The sequence below is a fragment of the Syngnathus acus genome, chromosome 9 (assembly GCF_901709675.1).
Source record: "Syngnathus acus chromosome 9, fSynAcu1.2, whole genome shotgun sequence".
Taxonomy (NCBI): domain Eukaryota; kingdom Metazoa; phylum Chordata; class Actinopteri; order Syngnathiformes; family Syngnathidae; genus Syngnathus; species Syngnathus acus.
The window spans coordinates 10,177,524-10,197,890 of record NC_051094.1 but is presented as its reverse complement, the minus strand read 5'-3'; the positions used below and the strand labels follow the sequence as shown (position 1 = coordinate 10,197,890).

The following is a 20,367-nucleotide window of genomic DNA, read 5'->3' as shown; positions in this document are numbered from 1 at the left end:
AACCAGACGGGTCTGCTGACACCACGCATCATCTAACTGCAGCGAGACACTACCAGGACTTCAGGTTTACACCTGTGTGGGAAAGTTCAAGACGGGCATGGAGCGTCACACTTGAGAGCTTCATGGAAGCAACTGAGTTATTGCCATTTTGACAGACAAAGAAGTCAGCAGTTTGCCCCTGGGTGCTGCAGCTGTTTAGAACTTTGTGTGGAGCGATGTGAACCAGGAGATTCAAATGCAGACTATGGCTCTGTAATTGGAAATAACTGCATTATGGTGATAGTTTGATTAAAGCGTTTACTTTCTTCACTGAAAATGAATTCTTCCTGTAAACTTGCATGATTGGTTTGATAATTTGATTAAAGTTTTCAGGATGTAGCCTGAAGATAACATTTCATTAGTACCAAGTATGCAGGAAGGAGTGATTTCTAGAGAATGTATACGTACACAGACTTTGGTTTGTGGGATTTTTTTAAATGACCACCACCCCCGCCTTCCCACCCCAAATTTTAAACCTTCTTTTCTACCTTCAGGTCATGAAACTTTTTTTTTTTTTTTTTGGTCAAACAGAACTCTCTTTATCTCTGACGCACACATCAAGACAAACACTTCACTATTGTGAAAGATAGGGAATGCTGACTCCAAATGTGATCTCATATGCAATGAAATATTTCAATTAAGGTGTAAACAGCTGCTGTGTTATGGTGTTTTTGTGCACTCACTAAATGGCCTGGTGTTGGAGAGCGGGAATCTTTGAGTCCTGCAGAGCTGGGGACATCCAGAAGAGGCCATTTCATCTGCAAATACTGTGGAGAAAAGGCAAAGTAGCAGATTGAAGTAACAGCTCAAGGCATACAACAAGACGAGCCAACATTGATAAAAGATTTGTCTGCATGAATGTATTGTGGCTTCAGTTATTTCGACTCAACTTTAGAGTCCACACCTATTATTGAAGTGAAAGTGACTGGTGTCAACAGCCGACTGGTTGATGGCTGTGAAACTGCTGTTTGTCAAGGAAAAACAAGTGGCCAGCTGTGAATGCCCATCGCAGTGCGGGTGAAAGGAGACAGCTGGAAGGAAGCCCCAATAAGAGTGCAACCAAAGGTTGGGCTGCAGACTCTGTCTCAATTGATTTGGCCTTTTGTCCCACCTTCTCTATCACTATTTTTCACGTTTGTTTTTTTCTTTACAGTTATCAAAAGATCGTGTAATTATTTGCATTCGGTAGCACTCACCAATTGGTCGCAGAATACAGAGCTGTGTGCTCAAGTTTTTCTCTCTTTTGATTTACAGCACAACGCAACAAGTTCAACATTTTTTTGGTCCTCCAGCAATCGAGTTAGCATGAAGCCAAATTTTGAAAAGCACGTCTCGACCATCTGGTTTATGAATCACTTTAAATGTCGCGTACAGCAGTTTGTCATGCATGCAGGTTTCTTTTTTCATCTTGGGACGATTTCATATTAATTTTGCTCATCCGTGTCCATGTTTAAAAAAAAATAAAAACTTTTTTTTTTGTTGCTTTTGGGAATCTGTGTTTCATGGGCTCTGAATTCCAGCTTGCTGCACCACTGTCATTTATTTACACAGCATTGTCCTAATGGATCCCCATTCACCAGCAGGCTTATCTCCACTGACAAAAACTGCTGAAGGATGGATTAAATGTGACACTTAATGGCAAGACATGTAAATATATATCTTTTCAAAAATTGGTGCAGGATAAATGATGACAAACAAGCTGGCTGGAGGAGTCATGCTTTCACGTTTGGATTTTTAAAACACCATTCATCACTCCTGTTTGTAAGGAGGAAGGAAGCTTGGATGGCTGTGGGTTAAAAATGGAAAAGACATTATAGCAGAAGGGGAAAAGGGACAAGAGGGGAAAAAAACATTTTCAGGAATGAGTTTGTCGAGCAGGCGGAGGTATTGTTTCCTGACAGCTGGGGTCCAACAGCGTACCCGGCCAGGGGGAAGGGGACCCTCTTTCTCTTGGGAAAAAAAGTGGGGAATTTCTTGACATCAGCCCTCTTCATTTTCACTATTCTGCGCGAGGCTGAATTGTGGCTTCCAACTAATGGGCCCAAGTCCATACAACTGTCAGGAGCCAGTTGCTTTTACTGACTGCGAGCGCACTATTGAAACTTTCTGTCACTGTGTGCATGGTGCCTAATGAATGCTGCACTGTGGGGATAAAATCCAAAACAATGCAGTTTTCTCCATCTAATCTATGTCAATCATGAGGCCTTCCACAAATGAAACAAGTGCCATTGTGAGCATTTGGTTAAGCCCAGCCCTGCCCACCATGACTCTCCTACCCAATCCATCCACTTTTGACAGCTTTCTGCCAAGAATGAGGAACGTGCCCTAAGGCCCCCTTTTTTTTAACAGCACCTATCTTTCTTTTAATTGCCAGCGCACCCGATGGAGCAATTCACACACTTCCGAGTTGCTTACTGTCACATTAGCTGCTGAGTGTATGATACAAACAGCAGAATGCCACTCACAAACACATGAAAACTGTGAGGGCACAGGAGGATGTGAGTCCTCTTTTTTTAGGACATCAGGTTTTTAAGACAGTTTCATTTTTTGACCTATAATAAGCTTGCACAATCAAGATTTTAAAATGTGTTGTTGTTCATTGCTGATTTTTCATTTAAAAAATCCACCTGTTGCTGAATTTAGTTCTTTAGTTCTAATTATTATTATTATTATTATTATTATTATATGATGCACTAGATAAAGAAGAAACTAGGGCAGATTCTGAATTAGTGCAAAAAGTTTGAAACCACCAGCAAAGCAAACCAATGTACTTTGAAATTAACTACAATTTAGTCAGCTTCAGTTTACTTTAATACAAGTGGAACGTACTTATGGTCCGGGTTCATACACAAATCTGGTTCAAGCAGCATGAGAGTTGGAAGCACTATTACAAGTGAAAGAAATGTGTGGCTAAGTGATGCTCAGCTGATCCATTTTTACAATTCTTTAATTGTCTTCCAGCTTTGCTTGCAGCCTCCAATGCTCAGAATAAACATCAATCAATGTGCTACTTTCACAGGACCCAGATGCAACAAAGGTGGCAAAGACGCTACAGCATTTTTCCAAACTGGAACCCTTTGGTTTTTTGAAGAGTGAATATGACATATGCTCTGGGGCGTGTGGCCTGCCAAAGTGGGGTTCTAATTGTTGCACTGCTCTCACAGAGTGCTGGAAAACACAGCCAAGAGTCTTTGTCATCTGTGAAATGTGTGGTTCTATCCTGCAGGCCAACATCACAGTGTGGAAAAGAGACAGATGCCTGGACATTTACTGTCAAACTAAGTCGCATGCTCTGCCAAAGGGACAGAAAAAAAATCCACAACTATACAAGCAACTAACCACACAGAGCAATAATCATAATTGCACCGTCAGAAAAACAGAAAATCTTGCAAATTCAATCTAAAATTGTACACAAAAGGACACTCGGAGTCGGGTAACTTTAGCGGCAACGATCCAATCAGACAAAGTCAAAGAGCAAATAAAAGGGTGAATGTGTGCAAAGGGACGGCTCAGACGAGGCCTCACGCTTGTGAAATGGCTTCGCCTAACTTGTAGTGAATAGCATAGCAGCAGGAATGCCTCGGCGGATCGCTCCGGCAGATAATGTCAATCACCTACTGTGTGGAGAACCCCTCCCCATTGTTTTCTTTTAGCCCCCAACAGCAAACAAATGGGCCACACAGCTTGCTCTTTTGACTGAGGTGTTAATTACCGTCCCCTGCCCATATGAACAGCAGCTCCAGACAATAGCCCTGTCAGGCACCGACACAACAGTCCCTCCCTGGTTTGCTCTGCTGATATCACCTGCTTATGCAAGGAGCTATTGACACCTCAACCCGATCTACGCATAAAAAACAATTAAAGCTTTCGGAACAAAGGAACGGCGATAAGGAGCCCCCCGCCTTGTCTCCAAGTTTGCATTAAACTCATTGTTTGCCGACATTAGAGGCAATTACATTGACAATACTTAAGCAAACCTCTGTAGTCATTGTGCTAATTACTGTGTAATTGATGGGGAAACGACAAGCGGCTCAGCTGGTCAGTCTCGCAAAGCACTATTGGGCCAAAGCAAAATTCTCAATGGCCACCAGACCTTCTTATCCCATCACCACCATGAAGTAATGAGATTAGTGAAGGAGGAAGCCATTTATTAAGACTATCTACAAAGAGGGTACAGAAAGAGAGAAACAACAAACATATCTAGAAGGCGGAGTAGAAAGTAAGCCTATTCTTAAGACATCATTATGTCTCTTGTACTCTATATGCAGGGTATTTTTGCTCCCCTGCAAAATACACTCAAAAGCAATTAAAAAAAATATTTCAACTACATTTGCCACTTCTGTTAGTTTCTCACACATAGTCCTTTTTTTTTTTATATTAACCCACAGTTCCATATTGGAGATAGCAGCCTACCACATTTGAAGTGCCCATTAGCCTACTGAGGAATGAAGTTAAGTGACTATGTCAGGGACACTCCCTCGGTTTGCCGGGCTTCTATTGTGACCCGCTTGGTCGCCCCGCACTCTTATTCACAGCAAGAAAAAAAAAAAAATAGGTCAAAGGTCAGACGTCCAGAGTGCTGTGGTTTCTATGGTAACATGGCCTATTAAGGCCAGGCTCATTGGCCTCTTAACATGCTCTTGTACACAAAAGAACTATTAGTGCAAAGAGGGAGAGCAGAGAGTGAAGAGTGGAGGCAGCGTCAAGCAAGGTCCTAACAACACAACTTCAATGTTGTTCCAAGATTTCTAAGATGATTACAACAGAGCCTCCCGCACCTCTGTCGAATGAGATTTTCAGATTAGTTCAGAATATTTTGAGAAAAACCATGTTTGTTGTAATAGTGAACAGCAGTGTCATAGTTCACATTTTGTCCTGCGTAATATGCTAAAAATGTCTGACTGACTCATGGATAATCTGTACATTGTCAAATTGGCCCACAAGCTGTTTTTATTTGAAAAGTCCTGGGAGTGAATTTATTGCAGTTTCAGTCATAAAACAGCATGAACAAAACACAAGGCCAAGATAAACCCACCCCCAAAAGAGCTTCTTTAATATTCTAACCCAGTGAGTTTGAATTTTTGCAAGTCAAGCAGCTTTTGCAGGATTCTTTTTTTCTCTTCCTTTTGCATGACACGATCCTGAGTTATTGCTTCCTGTATCCACAGCTTTAGAGCGTTAACTCAGAGCTCGCATGTGCTGCTATACCATGTAGCTACTCTACCGAGCTGACTTTCAGTTCATTTTAATGGCACATAATTGCACAAAGATTTTTAACTATGTTTAACGTGATGAATAGGTGAGTTATTGTGCTAGCAGCAGGTCATGTCAAACTAACGGTATAATTAAACACCCCAGAACATAACTACTATGCATCTGGTAGGAGCGAAGCCATCTCATAAAGAGAGAGAGGAGGGCGTAAAGCCGTTCAAGTCAATTACAAGAAGTTAGTTACGTGGTTTCTTAAACCTTGGAGATCTGTTTTCAATTGTCACCGGCACCTCTGTTCAGTGTCAGCATGCTCTCGTGTCAAGACTGCATACACCTCCAGTGTCAAAGGTGTCGTCACGTTTTGTATCCTGCGCCATTGTTTGTCCAGTTGCACAGGAACACAACTTTTTTTATTGTTCAGGGAGTAGGCTTATTTCGTTGAAATTCACAGCCGTAAACGTCTGTGTAATTAACTCACAAGGTGGTTAGCAGCACTCGGCTGGAGTTTTACAGTAAAGCTCGACTTGGAATATATAGTGAGTGTGTACCTCTGGGTCGACGCCAGTGGTGCACAAGTGAGAACCTTTCATTTATAGCTGAGCCCAGACTGATTGATATAATGCAGAATTTCCTGCCTAAGCATTAGAGGTAATGATAAGCCTGCTCACAATGACCCGGGTGAATAGCGCAGCACAATGATTACTCCACAAGCCCCCACCGCCATCTTGCTTTTCTCAGTTGGGGGACAGTTAAGAGATTTTTCATGGCTTTTCCTTTAAATACACTTCCTTAAAAAGAGTTGAAGACAACAGACAAGGCATTGAACAAGTTTGAAACAATGAAGTGGCCAGACGTACGCGTAAGGAAGGCAAAAGATTTTTTTTTAAGTGACTAAATTAAACACATTTGTTTCTGCTCGCACATACCACAAGTCTTATGAAAACAGAGGGCTGATTGTGTTCACTCTGCTAGTCCACCCCCATGCCTCCTTCCCCTCCACTCCTCACCACCACCTAACACCACCCAGCTTCCCCAAGCCGCCCCCACCCCCTGTCCCGAATGTGAGCACCCCCCCCTTCCACACATACACACACACACACACAGCTGCCTGCAGATGCCTCCTGTGTTTGCTCTGTGAACACGAGCACAAATCTCCAGGCCCACAGACTTCTGGGCCCTGCCTCATCTCACATTTTACTACCTGACATCCCTAACACCCCACTGTTAAACCCACTCTGACTCTCCTGTCTGCCTGCTCACCACCTGCACACCAGCTCTGTCCCACTCAAACACACACATGCACGCGCACACGTGCATTTTTGTACGCCGCAACTATGCTCCGCCACACAGGCCTGTGGGAATTGTGCATTTTAAAATACTTTCACACAGGTGATGGAAAAAGTTATTTAAGAAAATCATAGGTGCTCTAAGCAAAATGATTTGGTCAAATGCCACCTTCCCAGTGCTCATTAAATTAAACTTATAATAGTAAACAAAATGTTCTGGCTTCAAGTTGTTTGATATACAACGCCATGGTAGTAACAGGACAAGAAATGTTTCTCACAATATTCATAACATTCATCCTCTCAGTACGAGACAGAACCCGACCTACTGCCGTGACATTCCCCAGGGTTAGCTATGCGTATTGTCAGCAGACTGCAGTGAGAGCTGGAAAGCAGCCAAGCATTTTTTAAATCTCAAACATTTGTTAAAAGTCCCCACTTGCAGTTTGGATTTCCATCATGCTGTGGTATTGAGCATGGAATCATGACCCATTGATATATGGCTGTCCAATTCACTTGGCTTCTTTTAACTTTTTGCAAGACAAACATTTTTCTGTTGTAAGATTATTTAGCGTTCATCATACTGACAAAAATTCTTTGCAATCTAGGAATAATTGCATGTATGTGTTGGTATAAGAAAATTCCCCTCATATGCATACTGGCAGATGTTTTCTGGTCAATTAAAAAGAGTTCAATGTTTCACACACTGCGCCAAACTTGACAGTTTCAAGTATACGTATATACAGCTGCTGCTATCGTTCAGTTTTAGTACACTCTAATTAAAACCTCAAGGTGATTATGCTCTTAATATCAGATTTCTGCAGACTTTTTTCAGGAGCGTCCCCTTACAATTACACAGAATCCAGGAATGCAAAGCATGAAAAGGCAACCACTCACATTTTGTTATTTTAACATAACAACAACAACAGTCTCACTCAGGGTTTATGAACAGAATGCAAGTAGGAAAGTTTATCTTTCTTGAAGAGCTGTTTCTGAAACCTCAAATCTGTGCCGCCATTTACCGAACTTCTCGGTCCAAACTGCACACTGCTGCAAACAATTAGAGCAAAACCAAGAACTGTAAGTTGTTCTGAGCGAGACACTGGGAAAGAGAGAGCGAGTGAGAGTGAAGGGGGGAGTGACCGGAGGAGGAGAGGGGTGCTTGCGCACAATTACAGCAGGGATTTATGGCCTGAGAAACAATTTATAAATCACAGTGCCTGTGCTAATGTGCTCCAGATTGTTCTCCATGCAGCTGCAATTTTGGTCTGCGTGAAACGGCATAATAAACCTGGCTGGAGGACATGTTTGGGTGGTGGCGGGGCAGGGAAAAGTTGAGATCGTGGGTGGGGGCTGACGAGGGTAAGGTTATGTGCTCCCAAACTTCCAGAGGTGTTTTAAACAAAGGAAACATGAGACCTTTTTTCATTACCCGGTGTGAAAGTTTGCCCGAGAGCCTAAAATGTCGCCTGGCCAAAAAAGACAGAATCCATCTTTGTCTATCAATAAATGTTAAGTACGACGATTAGAACACATTTTCAAAGTTACTATTGGAATGGCACAGTAGCCGGATGGAAAAAAATTCCAGCAAGGGGAAGTGCCACACATTGTGCAGGTTTACACACTTAAGTATCAAGGCCAAAATGGAAAGCAGATTTCTGACCTCACCGTGAAACGCTATCCTTATTACATTGTAACATAAGTGAAATGAATTCTCGATTATAATAAGAAAAGGCAAATGTTGCAAGCTGATCCCTTCATTGTGGGAGAAGGCCGGTGTGGAAGAAGGGATCGGATGTACCGAGGATAGCTTGGGCTTTTGTGGCCACTCAGCCAACTGGCCCTGAACCTTGGCCTCTAACCCTTCACCCTGGGGGGCAAACAAAGCTCTGAGTGACATCTGAAACTAGACACTCTGCGGAGAGAGAGAGTGTCTGCTCAGGACTCCAATAACCCCATTAACTCTGCAGGAAAAGATGTGTGGCATTTTACTTTGGTTTTGACACATGTCTACAATGAGGCTGTTAGAAGTGGGCACCCTGACAGGTATTCAATCTTGTTTACTTATAAGCACATCCATCTTGACTGGAGATGAGTAAAATGCTCCAAAATGACACAAAGCAGAGTCAGTGTAAATTGTGAGCGATACACACATGCCGACAATTAGGGACGATCAATATAAACTCCATCTAATAAGAACAACGTGATACTAATCTTCCTCTTTTAAGTGATTCGCTGGTGCCCCCACCGCATCAGAAAGGTTCTGCGGACTTATTCCGAGAGCATCGGCATTAATAAACCGTCAACAAAAACAGAGAAAAGTCGGCGGCATATGTGCGGCCATGTGAATGCGAGCCTTCGTCTCCAGTATGCTGAAAGCCACTGTAGTATTTAAATCAGGCAAAGAGGGAGGAAGACTGGGCCAAGCATTCTGGAGCTCAGCTGTGAGGCTCTAAGCCGTTGCCCTAGGGTTTTTGTCCTGCCTTTCAGGGCAAGTCTGAGGTAGTCAAAGAACCTATTCATGGCCGGCGCTCCCCCTGCCAACACACCCATACAGCCCCAGTTAAGTCAGCCGAGAGCTATAGAGCCTCCCCATTTCACACGAGAATCAGACCTGCCCCTAAAGCCTGCTTCAGGGATCTCCAATAGCCAACCCCTCCAACTTATTTTACGAATCAAACAAAAGGGCTTCGCGACCCATCCCATGTCATATAAGGTTGATTTTTTTTTTTTTTTTTGGTGTAGATACTCTAAATGTGAGGCAAAAGCCAGCGACATTTGTAAGGATTTGATGTCCAGCCACAGAAATGGCAAAGGGATTATGTCAACAGAGAGCACTAAGATTGGCCTAATGCTCGAGCTGACAGTACAATCTGAAAACGTCACATGATTAAGTCACCAAATAAAGAAACCTAATCATGCTGATCATCCGAGTTGGGCACAAGGGGAATTTCACTAGTGTCTTATGTCTAAGTAACACAAGGTTTCTCAACCACAGTCATTAGAACTAATCTAGAACATTACCTCAACATTTTAAGGTTCGTGACATACAGATGTGGCACAAACAGTCCATCAGATGTTACTGTGGTTTATTCCTCAAGATTCACAAGTCGGTCTTGAGATAAGGCTGCTACACATTTAGGATGACCTGTGCTTTTGCTCGGCTGTAATCTAATTTAACGCTTGCCAGAACATTGTGACTCCTTAACTACAATTGGTTTATAAGGGTAACTGAGGTAAGTAAGGGGCACTCGGAGGTTGTATTATTGAAAATTCGAAGTTGTAATTTAATGGGACACTTGTATGAAAACAATAAAACTGGAATCAGCATAATTATAGTCATCAAATAGTCAAGGACAAATTCTCCCTCTCAAATGTTAAAAGTTAATCCGTGATTATCTTTTTGACTAATTTGTTACATTTGAGTGACATAATTTAAAAGTTCCATATTTCACAAATTTACTTCATTTGATATTGCCCAAAAATCAATTGAACTATCAAACAGAACCGAACAGAATGTTTTTCACTTGTGTGTTACAAGCCGAGGAGTAATACAAACTCGGTTGTCATGATACTAAAATTCCGACTTTGATACCTGAATAATTTATGTCAAAACTGATACTCATATACTGATACTCAATACCATGGTCAAAACGTAGAACACACACACACACACACACACTTACCTATTTGCTCCTTTCTTTATCATATCCCATTAATCCGGATACCCTGCTTAATTGTATTTTTTCGTTGGCCCATTCACCCGCTTTGTTTTTTTCTTTCAGAATATTGTTTTTCCCATGGCAGTTATGAAGAAGTGTCAAGTCTTTGTGGATTTTCACTTGCCATGCCCTCCCAATAACAAGGGTCCACTGTATACACACGAATGCACACAAACACACTGGCGCGCGCGCGCACACACACACACACACACACACACACACACGCACACACACACACACACACACACACACACTGCCAGTCATATGTTTGGACAGGGTTTCTCATGCTATTGAATGCGAAACCATGTTCAAATTTCTGACTCATGTTATGTTTATATTTATGTAGACAGTACATTTTGTTTACAGTATTTTTAGTATATACACATTTTTCAAATGTACATGTTATTTTGTGTCTTAATTAAATGAATAAGTAATGAATCAATGCAGCCATTGGGGATAAAAATCTCATGGCAACCAAAAAAACTGATTTTCCGCTCTTTTATGCACACCATAGGTCAAAAAAGGACATGGATTAGTCAAACTTAATTCATGTCATTTTTTGACCTATGGTATGCATAAAAAGGGGAAACTTTGTTTTTTTGGTCTATGCGGTTCTTCGATTGCCCGTAATTAGCAATAAAAGCTAAAAGGCTTGCAAAATGAGCGGATCTACTTTTGACGCCGGTGTGACGTAGATTCGACACTCGTATTCGAGTACCTGCCCACTTCTTGACTGCTATCCCGCCCAACTCGGGGGGTAGAAAAGCTGAGGGCAGACGACAAAACTGTGCTGCTTGTGTAAAACTAAAACTTTGCATCAGCTACCAACCTCAGAGGAGTTTAGGAATGAACTGCATCAATGCCTTTGTACTTATCTAATACCACTATACCAATTAACACTGCCTTAACAGCTTCATCATTAAATTGGATTTTCTTAATACAACTGGGTTGTTGTTACTAATGTAAAATACATTGTCTGGTGGCTTCAAAACAGATTTAACATTATCTACTACAGCACTAAAGCAGATCCTTAAAAAGTCAACACTTTGATAAGCTGGTTCCTAATTCTATAACGGTTTAATGCATTGAACCTGACATTGCTATCAATGGATGCTATAAAGTTGCATCGCCACCGCTGGAACAAACTCAGCGGGAAGCGGCAAAAGTGATTTATAGGTTTAACATGAAGAACAGCTGCTCTGCTTGCTGTCAACTACTCTCATCCTGGACGGATATCCATTCACTTCTTAATTTAGTATGACCAGTACAACCTCACTGATATGATATGAAACACATAGTGTACGACATGGCCTTTAGCCATCCCTCTGTGGATATGAAGCAAGGAGGAGCCTGATAGAAATCTTAGCAGTACTGATGTGACATGTAGTATGTGACTTGATGGCTTCCTGCTGCTTGCTGATTGGGCTGTGAGAGGGAATGGCAAGGCATGGCGCTCTGTGGGAGACAAGTATCCCCCGATAAGTGAGTGCCTCAAGGTCTGGAAGCGGGCCCACTTCAGGATAACAGGCAAGGAATAGTCAGACCCATATCTGCCCCAGTTTCTGCTCCCTCCACCACCATCTTGTCAACAATCTCCCTTGTCTTGCTTGCTCTCTCTCCCTCCTCAACTGCAGCCTGGAGAGCTTAAACTGAAAACAGCTGCTCGAAATACCAGACTGATGAAACCCTGTTTAGAGCATTTTCTTTTTCTTCCTGCTGTACAATCACATTTTATTAGCACGGAGTTAAATGTTTAAGGTACAATTAAGGGGGGGGGGGAGGCATTTTTTATGTGACCTCAACTATAGCGTAAGAGCTACATACAGAGTCCAGAGCAGGACACAATATTCCCACAACAACCCCGCAGGAAAACAAATTGAGCCTTTTAAAAAAAGAATATGGTGAAACCCCGTTGTGTTATTTTGTAGATTTTGCGGTGTTATTATTTCTGTATTTTTACTATTTGTTGCAGCATTGTTTTTAAACAATTTAAATCTCGCACATCAAAAAAGAAAAAAACATTTGTACCGATTTAGCCAATCAGAGCGTAGCTATTGTTTTATCAGCCGCAAATTGGCGGTTTTTATTTTTTACACTTAAGATGTGGAAGAAATTTTAACACCGATTGAAGAGATTGCTTCAGTGTTTTATTTCAGATCACAAGAAAGAATAAATGAATAATTATATGTTAATCTTTTGCAGCTTAAGCCTAAGCAAAGGTCATCTTAAATTGTACATTAAAATAATATATCATAATAAAGTAACTTATTATTATGCAAATCTGTCGTACCTCAACATACAAAAATAAATGGTTTGTTCCACATTGGGTGCTGAATTTCTCAAAAGTAGATTATCAAAATAAATATTACTCTTTCAAAAGTACTGGTGCTGAACATCCCAGACTAAAACATGGGGAAAAAGTGCTGAAAAGTGCAAAAAAACAAATATTTGAACAAAACCCTGTCTTACACTCTATCAGAGCTGCCAAAGATGGGTGGTAACTTTTTTTCTAACCCTCAAATGATTAAATGAAAGTTCTTTTTGATGAACACAAGCTGACAGACGGTTTTGCATCTCATCCAGGACATTTGAGGTAGCACTCAAGTGCCTCTCACTGTCCGTGCACAGCGCAGAGAAACTTGGCTGCAACAACAGCCAGTGAAGGGACTCTGTTTAAGCATGGGCCCTTCAGAGGACTGAGTGACCTGGAAATGGTTTGTTCACAGAGGTAGTTCTGCACCTCAGTAATAGTTGAAGCAGAGACCTCCTTTCAACTTCATTTCCTTCCAAAATCTCATCAAAGAGGCCTCTGAGTTTGCTGGTTTCAGCTGATGGACTTTCACGAGGTGCTTTTCTCACTGGCTCTTCATTTAACATGCTGGTTAGGATGACCTTCGGCCACCATCTCTAAGAGCATATCTTTCTGGTTATCTGGGTTTGAGAAATACTGATAAGAACATTATTAATTCACGTAGAATAATGACAATTGTGAATAAATAATTATGGGAAAGCTATAAAGGACTCACCTGTCTTTGTATCTTGTATCTTGCGCTTGTAAAATCTCAAACACAGATGATTCTTTGTAAGTGACGAATCAAATTAGTTGCATTAAAGTTGGTACCTCCATGAGAAACCGGTTGTTTACAGTAATTGCATGTGGCTGATTGATGTTTGTCTTTTTCTCGCGAAAAACAATCCCACACAGCAGACATGTTGGCCTGATGATTTACGACAGCCATAAAGCGTGTCGGCACCGCAAAAACACGTGACAACTGGATCGGCCGATCCCATGATTGAATCCAATTTTGTCCATTACTCATAAGAGCCGGATCGAGGGACGATACCAAATACCAACTCGGGGCATCCCTAGTTAAGATTGGCAATGAGAGGAAAAAAGTGCTGTCCCTCATTTTCTTTACCATTCCTTGCTAGCAGGTGACTGAGCTCTTAATGTCTCGAGGCTCTTTGTAGTCAGTGACCAATTGACAATTGACAATTAGCAATTGACAATTGGCGAAGAGTCACAGACTGTAAACTTTCTCCAATGGCCTTAGACTTGTACTTAAGTGATGCGCATCATCAACCACATAACGTGCAATGTCATTCTTGTCAAATGACGAGAGAATGCAATATAGCAAATAATAATAATAATAATGATGATGCTTTTAATTTCCCAGATATCGCAAAACAATGAACAATACTAAGCGTCACTTTTATAATGGATCAGCATTTTTTTGTTTTATGTCAAAGGATAGAAAGAAAGCCTAGAACTACAGAATTGGTCCCTGCACCAGGACTAACGATTCAGAAAATGACGTAACTGTCATTTTATGTGACATACATGTCTCGTTTTTTGTTTTTTTTTGTCTCCATGGTTAATGATGATGAGCAGCTGTCAGTCCCATAAAGGCTAAAGGGCACGCTGATCTACTGACCATTCACAGCCAGCTATATGAATGATGTACATTTGCAGATAAGAAGTTTGCAGTAATTTTCAACAGGAATAAATTAGTGTTAAACTATTTAAAAGTGTCTCAGTAAGAAGACGTAAGTCTCTTTTGGTAAGCAATCTCACATACATGGTCTACATCATACTTTCAAAGCTCTGACAGAGACAAAAGGAGATGGCAGGGCAATTTCAGGTGAAGTATGTTCACCTTTGGCCAACGACAAAGTTCGACCAACGTGTCCACACGGAAAAATGATGTACCGAAAAGCCCGGACTATGTCGTAGCGTCAGCCAAACACAAGAAGAGGAAAACACATCAATCGATAAAAGCACATTTGCACACATATTCATGCTGTTACATCAAAGGGATTCATTGATGTCACTGAATACGGAGAGCGTGCGGCTTGAGAGAGATGTTGGTGATCCTTTCCTCAAAGGGTGCTGAGATGCTCCTGATGGGCCCCACACTGGAGAAGCCAGAGTGCACTTTAAACAGAATTTGTAATGCCAGGCGGGCGGGCGGGTAGGTAGTGAACTAGCAAGGCTACAGGGTAGAGACGTCGACGCTATCTCTTGCTTTTCGTAGAGCCCCGCTGGGGAAGAAGACGGAGCAAGACTGACACCATTTCCAACAGATCCACTCAAGCGTTGCATGGAATTGAGGAACTAGCAAAGCAACACATGTTCCCATTAAACCCAGAAAGACAGGTTGTGCATAAAGCCACAGCGGTAACGCATATTTGAGTGTCACCTCACATGGCATCTGCTGATCTGACATTGCCATGAATTCTTTTGTGCAGGGTGTAAATTGCAAATATAACTACTACAATAATTTGATTGACTTTGTTTTGCTCTAACTAAACTTGATGAGCCATTGGTGGAGTGAAAGATATGAACAGAGATTCAGAAATAGGACAATATTAGAATACAGTCAAACATCTGAAGCTGAGGTTTTCTTTTTTCAGGAAAAATTTCTTTGAATAGTTTCGGAGTTCAATCTATGGTTAGGCACGCATTAAGCCGTTGAATACCTCACAAGAGCTCCACTTTGCGTTGTTAGCATTTTGTGGCAACTTTTTATGAGGACTTTTTATTATTATTTTAAAAGAAAAGCGTCGGAAGAGAAGAATATGCGATATATTGGAAGTTGTAGAAAGTGGACTCATGTTCAGCCTCAGGTGTCACAAAAAATGGTATCAGTTTATATCAGTTAATCTAGAATATTTTGTTGGTTTTAGGTTTTAGAGTGATTTATTTAATTTTATACCTGTGGTAAAAATGCTAATGATTTGTCCCACAATCGATAAATTATTAATCATGATGAATATGCACGTCAACAGATGTCTGTCAACGTTTACCATGTGATTGACCGTCGACCAATTCGGGGTGCCTCTCGCCAGCTGGGGTACGCTTGTGACCCTAATGAGACAAGCAGTCTCGATGAACTGAAGCGAATATTAGCAAAAGTCTCTAAACCAACAATGACATTTCCGTGGTTGCTGCCAATTGGTTTCTAATTAATCAGTACCACTAAACTGGTGGAGGTGTTTGCCTTTGAAGGGAAAAAATCTTTTTAAAAACTATATAGCCAGTCAGAAATGCTGTCTCTGTTGACACAGTGCTTGGCTGAAAAAATATTTGCACTCTAGAATTCAGATTACTTGCAGCAGAGGAATACAACACTGGGGGTTGTTAGAATGTGAGCGCTGGACACTGTTGCCTCTGTTGCAAAGTATCCACGGGGCTTCACCTGAACACGCCATCAGCACCTCCCCTAACCCTCGCAGACTTTACACACATAAACGTGCTCCACGCATGAGTGCACGCATACACGCACGTAGCAAGGTGAATAGAGTGTGCAACCTGATGAAAAGACACCTCCACACAAACAGCATTTGCTTATGTAGGGAGAGGCCCTTTTATTCATCAGGACAATGTCTGTGTTGACATTTCTTTGTCTGATTTAAGCAGCAATCGCAACAGAAAAAGGGGGGGGGGGGGTCAGAGAAGCATGCAATTGTAGCCTCTGACATGTTCAGACTTACACAAGCTCTCCATTCATATCTCAATCTCCCACAAAATTCTATTCAACAATCATGCTCATGAGTTTGTATGTTTGATGGAGATATATTTGAGAGGCTAACCTCGCTCTCGCTTACTCGCAACTTCTCACACACAAGAGGCATTTCACTCTTTAGTGGCGATGATGATACTTGCAGAATTGTTTCAAAGTGCTGATGAGGCTGTCAGACGTGGCCATGAAGCAGATTCAGCCATTAAATCTGGCAGCGCTCTGTCACTACTGGAACAATGAGGTGACGATCACGTCAGTGGATTGACAAACAACAAGCTGGATTTAGACTTGGTGGGACAAATCTCCGCCCCTGAACAGGCAGGCGTCTGGTGGAACATCTCTGCAAACATAAAACCTCCTCCTCAGCCCTCGCTGGATTACAGCGGAATGTCAGCTCGGAATGGGCTTTAAATCAGTTATGCTTGGCCCTCAGGGGAAGTCTAAGCTGATCCCATGTAGCCCGTCTCTCATTGCTCATGATAGATTCACCACATCCAAATTTAAACGCTCCACAATCGCCTGATTACTCTTTACTGTATTCCACAAGTTTTATTATATTGACCGTATATGTCGTAAAGTACGCTGCAGTAAATGAGATTACACCAATCGTATACGTGTCTAAAATGATACTAAAAACAGATACAAAGAGGCTGTGTAAAACCAAAAACAAGCCTGCACGCATTGTTGTACACGTCAGAACAAGAAATACTTTCAATAACCTTTTAAACCTATTAAATGGCAGTTGTGGCCACGCAAACAAAAGCAGAAGATTGTGTTACCTGCAATTAATCACATGATCTGTTTGCAACTTGAGCATGTCTCATGTTGCACAAACATACAAAAAAACTGCACATAAAACAAACTTGTCAGGCCCAAAGCAACAAGGCACAATAAATAAACCGGGGCTAGGCCAGTGGATTGTTTGTCCCTTAAGGCTCCGGGGATGACAGCACATTTCAGGGTACCCTTGGGGCAAATCTTATCTCACGAGACATTCTGTGTTTTCAACAAGCATTTGTGTGATGAATGTAACTGTAAAGACCATAAGATAAACTCTCGCCTAAACGTCAGGCTGTTGGAGAAATGATTGCACTGCACTACTCAAACAAACCAAGTTTGAGCTTTAGGACAAAAAGACAAACCATCAATTAGACTAGTCAATATTAAAGAACTGTGCAATATGGAGAACCCCCAAGATGGCTCTTAAGTATGCCAGCTTTTGTTTGCTTGCTTTTTTTTTTCTGCTATGGTGACGATAGACGCTGTCAGCTAGCCCTGCCCTATTGACCTCATTCTTTCTTAGCTCATGTGGAGGGTCTGAGCCTTTCACTATTTTTTTTTTTATCTTAAGCAACAAGCTTCAATTTAAGTAGTAACAATGAAAGGCCCAGGGGCGGTAGACAATGAGATAATGTAGACATGCAAATATAAACCTTCAAGAAACTCATTAGATACAGTATACAGTATATGTTGGACATCGACTATGGTGGCCATAAGAAACAATTTGTATGAGGTACAAGTTTTCGTGTATGGCCCAGTAAGAGTGGCCATTTAGTTAATGAGCCCCAATGGAGACCTCCAATGAAGCCATCAAGACTGTTCAGAATAACAATGGTCAACTAACGCCTTTCTAATTGAATGGAAGGTACGGGGAGGTGAGGGGAGAGGGCCTGCAACAGTGAAAAGATGACGGAAAAAAAAAGAAAAGTGGGAGGGGGTCTTTTCAGTCCGATGCCTGCGGGCCTTAACGAAAGTACTTGTTTTGGGGGGTGGGAGTGAAAAGGGTTGGGGGATGGACTAATCTGAGAAACAGCTTTCCAACATGAAACTTTTTTTTTCCAAGAGAAAGTATGACCCGCTTAAAGGTAAATGAGTAAAATTCGAGAGGATTAAAAAAAAAAAAAAAACGTACACGGTGCTGGGATCACATTTAGCTTAGTGGAAAATTTTAATTGTCAGCACGTCTTTCTTTCTTTTGACTAACATTGTGCTGAACGTATCATGTCATGCTTAACAAGCTCCTGCAAGCTCTCCATCAACACGTTAAATCTGTCAAATCAAAACCTTAAAAAAATGTCTGTGAACAAACCACTGTCAGACACGGTAGTGTGATGCCACCTATATATATGTCAAAGCAAGCTCTTACTTGGTCGTGACTATTGGGTGTGACTTGAGCAATTCCTTTTTCGAAGTTGCACACAGTGTAAACACGTTGAACTGATGGGTAGCAGCACGAAACAAAAACACCACAACCATTAAAGACAATTGCATACAGAACCATGCGAAATACTAAGTAAATAGTCAATGTTTCCACAACATTCAAATAATTTTGAAGAAATCAATCATTTGCATAATTAAATGCAAATCTAAAAACCAGCTAATTCTGATCACCCTCTTAAAGACAAAGAAGTAATTCCTTGGGAGGCCACAGAGGAAATATGGCCCTCTGGCAGTGCACAAGAAACTTTTAGGCTGGGCAAAAGTTGGTGAGGAGTGTGAGAGACGACAGGAAAGAGTGTTTGAGATTAGCTAAGGACATGGAAACTTACTGTTCTTGTACTGGGAGAAAGAGAGCCATTGGATAAGTATGGATTGGTGAGGTCTGGGATCATGAGAAAGGGGTAGCCAGGGTAGTGGGGGCTCTTAAAGAGACCTCCATCGTGCTGTCTTCTCAGTGCTGCAAATATACGCATTAGTTAGTCAACACATGCAAAACTATTTTTGAGTCTACATCGGATGTTTTTTTTGCCTTTCTTACCTTCAGTAAAGTAGTCTCTTGCTTTCTCATAACTTTCGGCGTCAACTCTGGTTTGGGGGCGCCTCTCTGCTTGCTGACAAGGGGCATGCGCACATATAAACTAGTTAAACTTTTCGGAAAATTCAAATAAAGCACAAAGATGCAGATAAAAGGGTTTGGAGAAATAAAGGTTTCGTTGAGTTTTTACCTCAGAGTCTGACGAACTGCTGTTGTTTTCCGACTCGTTTACTAGCGAGGATTTAACGTCATCCAAATCTCTTTCCGCCGAGACATTTTCGGAGATCTTTTCCTCCTGCTCCCCTTCGTCTTTAAACGATATCATTTCATCATTGGCCCCCAAATCATCGCCGCCGCCTCCGTTCAGCTGAGGCATTTTTGCACACCAGTAAAGTGGATCGACAAGAGTGGAAGAAAAAAGATCGTGAGTGCAGCCGCTAGAACAAACCACTTGTAATCAGATCGTCTGAAAGGTTCCGTGGTGAGACACAACTAACTACAAGAAAGTGTCCATTTTTCATCTTCTGGACGTGGTCCCGACGTCCATGGCAATAGTAATCCACGGTATTTGCAGCAACTTGTCAAAGTTTGTCTCCTTGGAAGCGCGTGCGTCCCTTTAGCGCGCGTCCCCACTGTGGGATGTCCTCATGCAGAGCCCCGGGGCCCACAAAAAAAAAAACTACTGCAGTCCAAGCCAGCGAGAGGTTACTCAATGCACTAAAGATCCATGTGTGAGGAAACAATGGCTACAGCCCAAAGAAGGGGAAAAAAACACGCGAGAATTTGTGGCGGCTTGACTCCTAAAGTTTGAGCCTACGTGTGGTTGTTTGCCTCCGAAAAGAAACAAAGAGTCTAATGGGTTGTTTGGAGTAAATGTCAGGAAATAAAATCAAGAAGTATATGTTTATCTGGACGCGGTCGCTCTTTCCCTCCACATCGCAGCCCGAGAATGTGCCCAGATAACAAGTTGGCTGCTCAAGTGGAAGAGCGCAGCCCAAGCGTGCGTATAGAGGAGGAGTTTACTCTGAAAACCGACACTTCTTCGTCCAGCAAAGCTGCTATTCTTAACCCTCAAGATACCAACACACAATAAAGACATCCAACTTTTGTTCGTCTTTTCGGATTATGTTCCACGCGGCAAATTTTACGCACTGTTTGGCCACAAAATTAGGTACAGCAACACAATGTAATGAGAAAGTTGGTCTTAAAAAAGTTAATGACGGAGCATTTAACATTGCTGTCATTGTTTATTATTTATTCCTGTATGATTGTTAATATCATGATGTCAACACGTTATGTACTTTATTTAGTAAAATAAAATTGAGCAAGACCAG

At 41.7% G+C, this 20,367-nt stretch overlaps 1 protein-coding gene across 2 annotated transcripts in view; it reads right to left on the bottom strand.

Moving 5' to 3' along the window:
* Positions 1–20,018, bottom strand: part of tcf7l1b (transcription factor 7 like 1b) — a 30,410-nt gene extending 10,392 nt beyond the window's left edge. Inside the window, exons 1-4 of one of the 2 annotated variants that reach the window (XM_037258542.1) lie at positions 19,224–20,018; positions 19,037–19,109; positions 18,828–18,955; positions 723–806 (exon numbers count right to left, since the gene is read on the bottom strand). In XM_037258542.1, coding sequence (XP_037114437.1) covers positions 723–806; positions 18,828–18,955; positions 19,037–19,109; positions 19,224–19,409 — 471 coding nt within the window. In that variant the 5' untranslated portion in view covers positions 19,410–20,018. The remainder of the gene's footprint in view (positions 1–722; positions 807–18,827; positions 18,956–19,036; positions 19,110–19,223) is intronic. The other variant, XM_037258543.1, reaches the window with a different exon arrangement.
* Between the last annotated feature and the right edge of the window lie 349 nt (positions 20,019–20,367).